General features: G+C 29.6%; 1 protein-coding gene across 1 annotated transcript; it reads left to right on the plus strand.

Moving 5' to 3' along the window:
- The first annotated feature begins 5,437 nt into the window (after window positions 1-5,437).
- On the plus strand, window positions 5,438-9,169 carry LOC102577723 (ABA 8'-hydroxylase CYP707A2). The gene is given in 9 exon segments (NM_001288012.1): window positions 5,438-5,725; window positions 5,876-6,197; window positions 6,560-6,709; window positions 6,808-7,059; window positions 7,188-7,277; window positions 7,555-7,633; window positions 7,939-8,045; window positions 8,167-8,285; window positions 8,763-9,169. Coding segments are annotated over 9 exon segments (1,428 nt in total). The 5' UTR covers window positions 5,438-5,513; the 3' UTR covers window positions 8,860-9,169.
- Window positions 9,170-9,365: the final 196 nt, after the last annotated feature.

Genomic DNA, 9,365 nt, shown 5'->3' on the forward strand with positions numbered 1-9,365 from the left:
TATATTTCAGCATAAATCCTATTTTGAGTTATAAATCTTGAGAAGCTTTTCTTTAAGACAACACTTGAGTTTTAAACTGAGTTTTTGAGAAAGTTAAGATGAGTTTTGAGAATGAGCTTCTAAAACATGATTAGTATGACAATTGAGTAGGTCATCAATGTATGAATAGTATGGTATCTAGATATACCATCAATGTTTATGCAGTATGACTTCCCAAGTCATCAATGATCATAGTATAATATGATGTGAATTGTTTTCTAAAAAAGGAGTTTTCAAGTATGAGTATCTACATGTAAGTATTTTGAGCTATTCAGTATTTCAGTCATAATATATTCAGTTATACATGCCTCAGTTTATGAATGCATCATTATCAGATTAATTGTTGCATTCTCAGTTTGCATGTTCAGTTTCGAGCTATCCAGTATTTACAGAAATTTAGTCATAACTAGTTAACCGCTTAATTCATTAGGATTAGCATAATACCGAGTTGGACTAGGGTTTCAGCGTACCCATATTGTCCCAGAACTACGAGCCACGTAGGTGTAAGTCCCCTCTGTGGGCAACATAAGTTTAGTGATCACGCCAGTCATGTCTCTATACCTTTGGCCAGGTATATTGGGTCCTCTCGATGGGGCGTATACATCGGACTCCACATTTAGCTCATATGGTTTTATGTCGGTTATTAGTAGCTCCCACAGTTCAGTCAGACTCTATTGCATTGACCACATTTACAGTTCATTCAGTATTCAGTCAGCATGTTATAAATTGGTCATTGCATTCAGTTAGCTCAGTATTCAGTATCTATATCATGTTCAGATTATATCATTGCTTTATTGCTTTGTTCAGTTATATGTTATTTCAGCTTTACTCTATCCTGCATGCTCAGTACCTTTCAAGTACTGACGCATACGTGCGCTACATCTTCTCGTGATGTAGATTTAGGTTCTCAGCATCCAGATCACGCTTAGATCGATTCCCGATCTTCAGTTCAGCAGCATCAGTGGTGAGTCCTCATTCTTCGAGGACTAGTGACATATTTATCTTTATCGCTTTTAGTCTTTAGTTTCAGTTTTTGCTAGATCTAGTTAAGGCATGTCCCAACATTTCTAGTCAGTTTAGAGGCTTATTTCAGACATAGTTAGATTCAGCTTAGTGTTGAGTTAATATCTTCTTTGTATAAAACTCATCAGTACTCATATATCTCAGTTATAGTATATGGGTATTCCCCATCTTTTCAGATTTATTTATGATTTAGCTTCCGCACAGTTTCTATTATTCAGAATATATTTAGTATTCTCATGATCATGCCAGCAGGGTTAGCTTGGGATCACTTGTGGTCCTAGGTCCCGTGTCCGCGTCTCGGGGGTAGCTCGGGGCGTGACAAGAACATTTTCAAAGATGAAGATGATACATTAGTGTGTTTGACAAGAGATATTTAAACTTTGTGAGTTCATTTCTCATATGTGCAAGGTTAGTCTCTTTTACTAGCTCTTTACCAAATGAACAATTTAATATAAGAAGGAAAAAATTCTTCTTCCTAATAATAATACTTTTGTCTTTAATATAAGACAATGAAGTAAGATAGAAAAAGGACCTACAAAAATAAAGGGAGAAAAAGATGGACCCACAAGAATTTCTTTCTTTCTTTGCATTAACTAGCTCAAAATACTCTCGATATTATCTGCTTTGAACTAAGTTCACATAATTTGCTTTAAAAAGTCTTACATCACATACCTTATATATATAACTTTTTAATCCTTTCAACTATTAATACGAGACTTTGTTCGCACATTCAATAAAAGATACATACGATTCCTTAGCTATTTCCAACAATATCCATATTAGTGATTTAACTTTTTATAGTAAATTTTTTTTACATGTTGGTTGCAAATACTTACGTGCATAATATATTGTAAGCTCGAACATATCGAAATTACTTTGAATTGTTGAACAAATAGAGACAAAAGTCAAATAGAAAACACTGGTTGTTTCTTAATTTGTTGGTCGGTGACATCAACATTATTCAACAATTGGACAAATGAAATTGCTTCATTCAAAGGGCTTCCTAGATGGTCCAAAATTTATATATTTTATTATAATATATAGTAGTAACCAACTCGTAATCTTAGATTTGGTACGACAAGATTTATTATCATGCACGTGTAATATTTTTGATAGGCTAAAAAATCTAGCTTGATGTGGACTTTTGTTAATTAAGAAGGAAGAAATTAACTATATGATATTTGCTTATGGTCAGATTCAAAATTTAAAGCGTAAAAATTTGAAATATTTCATAATTTTTAAAGATAAATATATGATTCGATCGAACCTGTAACCAAGTCCTGTGCATTGGCCGGCTTATTTATTTTTCATGATCTTTTGGGTGTGACAAGAACTTTTTTTCCATATTTAATTTCTTGAATAAGTCAAGTTCCTAACAGTATTTCTACTTTCTAGCAAACTCAAGAAACTCTTCAAGGCAACTATTTTTATCTTAGGTCAATTCCATCTATAGAATTTTGTCCTAGAATTAATTAATGATCATCTATGTTTTTTAATATATTATTTATATATATGTTGTCAAATTTTTAGTGTTCTAGTTAATTAACTTATTATGAAGTGCCAAAAGGAGTAATGCCTTTTTTTTCCTTAGGAAGCACTTGCCATATGTATATTATTCTTTACATTGCTTAGATCATTGTTTGATAGTATGGATTATCACATAACTGTATAAGAAGTTGAGCATTCTGACTTCCTTTATGATAGTTTCACGGGTTTTTTATCCATTCTCATTAAATAATCCGGAGAAGGAACTAAATTAGAAGGATCAAATCAAAATTTATAGTGTAATTATAATGATTGAGAAATTTAAGTATCGATTATTCAAAAACTAGCTACATTCATAGTAAAGTAAGTATTGTATTAATATGTTTGGTTGCATCGAGAGTAGGGAAATGGGGAGGACATTATAAGGTGAGAGAGTCAAGCCCTTACCGACAAGGCCAAAATTTAGATAATCAACCATTGAGATATCAAAAATATCCACTTATAATCACTTACTTTAGAACTCATTCCAATTATAATGGATAATAATTAATAATATATTCCATTATATTCTATTGATCATAATTAGAAATGCGCCCATTTTAACTAGTGAAATGAATTATATTGACATTTATTAATCAATTTTAAATTCATTTCTCATTGAATAAGAATTAGTTATATATGTCAATACTTTTTGCACTAAATAAAAAGGTGTAAAAAATAGCGATAAAAAAGCCACATAAACTGCACAATATTATTCTGTCTCCTCTTAAAGTCACACCCTAAGGCCACATTCCATTCATTCACCATCGACAACTATTTATTCACACTCAATATTTGTACTTACTTATTATTTTCTAGCCAATCCCCTGCTCTCACTATGTCCAAATCCCAAAATAAAAGAAACAAAATCAAGAGCTCTTCTTTTGGATTATATTCCAATGACCAATTAGCTAAAGTTATTTTTAATTTACCTTTATTGGTGAGGATAAGTATGCACATGTTTATAACCACCTACATTTTATTTCATTTGGATAAGAATGTACATGTTTGTAACTACTTATTACATATTGTAACCACTTATTTTTATTTATTATTATTATTTCATTTGGATAAGTACCAAGTAAAAGCTAAATTAAGTGTAATATGCAATCACTTATTTTTAATTTCATTTAAATTATATATGAATGAAAATATATATTTTTTATTAATATTTATTCACACTTGATGTCTATATCCATTTCCTCATTCCAAATATCCAATCTCATTATGTCCAAATTCAAAAAAATAAAAAAATAAAAAACATACGGCAAAACTCTTTCATACTAGATTTTGCTACAATGAAAATATAGCCAAGTTATTTATCAATGTACCTTAATTGGCGAGGACAAAATAAAAAAAATAACTTGGATTTTATCTTATATAATATTTCTATTAATATTTATTCACACCTGGTGTCTATATCCTTTTTCTCATTCCAGTCAACTCTCATTAAATCCAAATTCCAAAAAAAATAAAATCAGAAAAACTCTTTCTCCTAGATTTTACTCCAATGAAAAAATAGCTAAGTTTATTTATTAGTTATCTTTATTGACAAAGACAAAATAAGAAATATATTGAATTTTTTCTAATATAGTTTCTTATTTAATATTTATTCACACCTGGTGTCTATATCTATTTTCTCATTCTAGTCGACTATCATTACATCCAAATTCCAAAATTAAAACAAGAAAACAAATCAGGAAAACTCTTTCTTCCTAGATTTTTCTCCAATGAAAAAATAGCTAAGTTATTTATTAATTTATCTATATTTGGGAGGACAAAATAAGAAATATATTAGATTTTATCTAATATAATTTCTTATTTTATATTTTTATTAATATTTATTCACACCTGGTGTCTATATTCATTTTCTCATTATAGTCAACTCTCATTATATCCAAATTCCAAAATTAAAACAAGAAAACAAATCAGGAAAACTCTTTCTTCCTAGATTTTATTCCAATGAAAAAAATAGCTAAGTTATTTATTAATTTAATTATCTTTATTGGCGAGGAAAAAATAAGAAATATATTGGATTTTATCTAATATAATTTCTTATTTTATATTTTTATTAATATTTATTCACACCTGGTGTCTATATCCATTTTCTCATTCTAGTCAACTCTCATTATATCCAAATTCCAAAATTAAAACAAGAAAACAAATCAGGAAAACTCTTTCTTCTTAGATTTTATTCCAATGAAAAAAATAGCTAAGTTATTTATTAATTTAATTATCTTTATTGGCGAGGAAAAAATAAGAAATATATTGGATTTTATCTAATTAATTTCTAATTTTATATTTTTATTAATATTTATTCACACATGGTGTCTATATCCATTTTCTCATTCCAGTCAACTCTCATTATGTCCAAATCCAAAAATTTAGGAAACAAAATCAGGATCACTTCTTCCTAAATTTTGTTCCAATGAAAAATTAGCTAAATTATTTATTAATTTACCTTTATTGGCGAGGATAAATTATGAAATATATTGATTTTATTTAATATAATTTTTTAAAAATATTTATTCTCACCTGATATTTATATCCACCTCCTCATTCCAATCCACTCTCATTTGTCCAAGGAAATAAAATCAGGATCTCTTTTTCCTGAATTTTATTCCAATGAAAAATTAGCTAAATTATTTATTAATTTACCTTTATTAGTGAGGCTAAATAAAGAAATAAAATGAATTTTAACTAATACAATACATCTTATTAAATGTTTCACCAATAAAAGAATATACACTTTATTTTATTTTTTAAAAATTCTAGTACTAGTATATTCTCCTATTCACACATCCCTTTCATGCCTATATAAAGAAGGCTACCACCATCTCCATTCTTCAACAACAACAACAACAAAAAAATCACCTCATTCAAAACAAAATTCATTTGTCCATTCTATATAACAAAAAAATAGCAACATGGTTAATTATTTTGAAATATTTTTCTATAGCTCTATATTTCTTTTTGGTATCTTGTCCTATTATTTTTGTTTTAGCAAAAATAACAATTCATCATCCAAGAAAAATGCTTATAAACTTCCTCCTGGATCAATGGGATGGCCTTATATTGGTGAAACTCTTCAACTCTACTCTCAAGACCCTAATGCCTTCTTCATTAACAGGCAAAGAAGGTACCATTTCAATTTTTTTTTATTTTTCACTACGTACGTACGTCCCTCCCCTTTGTACAACCAACCAGAGTTAACCCTGATAAGCGTTTTACTTTTCAATGTGAGACTTTCTGGTACGAACAACATTAATGGTTGCATATTTTTTTCCAGGTTTGGTGAAATTTTTAAGACAAAAATACTAGGTTGTCCATGTGTGATGTTGGCAAGTCCAGAAGCTGCTAGATTTGTACTAGTAAACCAAGCAAATTTGTTTAAGCCAACTTATCCTAAAAGTAAAGAGAATTTAATTGGTCAATCTGCACTTTTTTTTCATCAAGGAGATTATCATAATCACCTTAGAAAACTTGTTCAAGCTTCTTTAAATCCAGAATCCATTCGAAATCAAATCCCTTATATCGAAGAATTATCGATTTCTGCATTGAATTCTTGGGTTGGAGGACATGTTGTCAACACTTATCATGAGATGAAAAAGGTTGGTGATCTTAATTTAAAAGATATATAGTTTCTTTGACCAAATTTTCAAAAAATCTGCTTATTTTGAAAAGTACTTTTTGTTCGTAATCCTTTCCCAAAAAGTATTTTTAAAGAATAGTTGTTTGTGTTTGGTTAATCGTTCTGTTTGATCAAGGTTTTAAAAATACTATTTTAGCTTTTGAGAATTTTTTTTCAACTATTACTCAAAAACACTTATTTTTATCCTAAAAGATTTGACCAAATTTTCAATTTTTTATAATAAGCACTTTTAGAATTTTGGTCAAACGAACTTTTAATTACGTATTTTTGTTGATAATGTTAAAAAAAAAAAAATCTTGACCCTTTTTTTGTTTGTGTTAGTTTTCATTTGAAGTAGGTATACTTGCTATATTTGGACATTTGGATGGTCATGTGAAGGAAGAATTGAAGAAGAATTATAGCATAGTTGATAAAGGTTATAATTCATTTCCAATAAATTTGCCAGGGAGTCTTTACAGAAAAGCCCTTCAAGTAAGTGTCATTTTAGACATATCACTTATTTATGTAATTAGTTAATATATCGAGGTGTATAGAAACTAACTCGATCGTGTTTTGATTATAATTTGTAGGCAAGAAAGAGACTTGGGAAGATTTTAAGTGAAATAATAAGAGAAAGGAAGGAGAAGAAGGTACTAGAAAAAGGGTTGTTGAGTTGTTTCTTGAATGCTAAAGAAGAAAAAGGATTATTGGTATTAAATGAAGATCAAATTGCTGATAATATAATTGGAGTTTTATTTGCTGCACAAGATACAACAGCAAGTGTTTTGACTTGGATTTTAAAGTATCTTCATGATAATCCAAAGCTTCTTGAGTGTGTCAAGGTAAATAAACATCTAGAACATTCTATTTTTTAATTACACTTTTTATTAGTTTATGTGCATAAAAAGACTATTGATTTGAAGACATTTTGGTCTTGGCATTTAATATTTGGCAATAATTATATATGCAGGCTGAACAGAAAGTGATCTGGCAGTCAAATGAACAAGAAAATCATGGGTTGACATGGACACAAACAAGAAAGATGCCTATCACTAGCAAGGTAAGAGAGTAGATTCAGAAGCAGAGTCAGAATTTTGAGTTTATAGATTTTAAATTTTTAAAACAACACAACTTATCGTTTTGGGGTAAGTTTTCATGTATATTAGTGAATTATACAGGATCTGAACTAAAGTTATTGAATTTATTAGCAGAATTGTAACTCCGCCTTTGTTACTAATTGGGAGAAAATGACTTACTAAGACTTTCTTAACAAAAGTTGTAGGACTATGATAGTTTAATATTAATTAATTAACCTCTTGACTATGTTTGTTGTTTAGGTTGTTTTGGAGACACTGAGAATGGCTAGCATTATATCTTTTGCATTTAGAGAGGCAGTCGCTGATGTGGAATACAAAGGTAAGCCAATTGAAAAAGGACTTTTAAGTTATATATACTGATTGTGTAAATACTTTTTAATATAGTTTAGCTTGTTATAGCATGTTACTTATAATTATAGAGATTTATGTTGCTCGGATCCTCCAAAAATGTAGTCATACACGTGTCAAATTCTCCTGAAATAAATAACTTTTGGAAGATCTGACACATGTAAGACTAACACTTTTGAAAGATCTAAGCAACGTGTATATATATATATATTAGTTATATGATTTTGTATATTATCGGTGCATAGAATTTAAACTCGTTTAAAATGTGGGGTGTAGGATACCTAATTCCAAAAGGATGGAAGGTAATGCCTTTGTTCAGAAATATTCATCACAACCCAGAGTTCTTTCCTGATCCACAAAAAATTGATCCTTCAAGATTTGAGGTACAACAATTCCCTTATGATTTTATTTCACCTACCCCTATAATATACTTTACTAGTTAAAAAAAAATGGCAAATAAAAATTGTACATTAATTATATTTATACATATTTTATATTTTACAGAATGCGCCGAAACCCAATACATTTATGCCATTTGGCAGTGGAGTACATGCTTGTCCAGGGAATGAACTTGCCAAGCTGGAAATTCTAATTATGACACATCATCTAGTCACTAAATTCAGGTACTTTAATTGTTTTTTTCATTTTAATTTAATAATGTCCTTCCAATAATCATATGTTAAATCATTGTTTGTTTAGTGAGTTAAATGAGTAATTATTAGTGTTTCCTCAAAAGTAACTACTGTCATTAATTATTTGTAACAAACTTCATTAAACAGATTAAAGTAGATAAAATGTGTGTGATTTTTAGACTAATAGTAATAACTATGACTCGGCACCAGATAGGTTGAGACTGACTAAATCGATGATAAATCGTTATATTCTTGTGTGACCCCTCTTATTCAAGACACACATGCAATATGTGAAATACACATCGAAGTTGTGGATCTAGACGTCTACTTTAGATTATTTATCATGTTTATAATCATCTTATAGTTATTGTGTGATTAACGATGTTATTTATACAAGATAGAATCGATCCGACTCTTAAAAAGAAATTGTGACCTAGTCGATTAATCGATCTTTTTGGTTATTTACAGGTGGGAAGTGGTAGGATCTGGTAGTGGGATTCAATATGGACCATTCCCAGTCCCATTGGGTGGACTAGCAGCAAGATTTTGGAAGGAATCAAACTAATGGCTCTTCTGATTTGCATATCTCAAATGATTTCATCAATCTTATCCAAGATTGTTACTCATCATTCCCCCCCCCCCAAAAAAATATATAGGGGATGAAAGACATCTCCATATTAGTACTTAAATATATTCAAGAATTTACTTAATTTTAAGTATCTTTACAGCTAGCAACATTTTGTACCATTTCAATTTTTTTCAAGAATTGGAATACACAAAGTGTAAAATTTGATGACTCAATTCTTTTGGTTTCTTTAATTTAGCTTTTGTTTGACATAAAAAGCAAATATACTTTGCCCATGTGTTGGGGATTGGCAAAAAATGGGATGTTTTTATTTAAGTATCTTGTGTATTTGCCACGTGTCTTGTTGAGTACAAGTCCTTGTTGAAAGGTCCTTATAAAAGTGGCTATTGAGGAGCCAAGTGTTGGAGTTTATATTGGGTGAGGTAAAAAGTGGTGGGTGATGTCTAAGCTGGAGAGCACAATACCAAAAGACAAAAAGGGAGGGG

This window comes from Solanum tuberosum, unplaced genomic scaffold (assembly GCF_000226075.1).
Source record: "Solanum tuberosum cultivar DM 1-3 516 R44 unplaced genomic scaffold, SolTub_3.0 scf00184, whole genome shotgun sequence".
In the NCBI taxonomy this organism is placed as follows: Eukaryota; Viridiplantae; Streptophyta; class Magnoliopsida; order Solanales; family Solanaceae; genus Solanum; species Solanum tuberosum.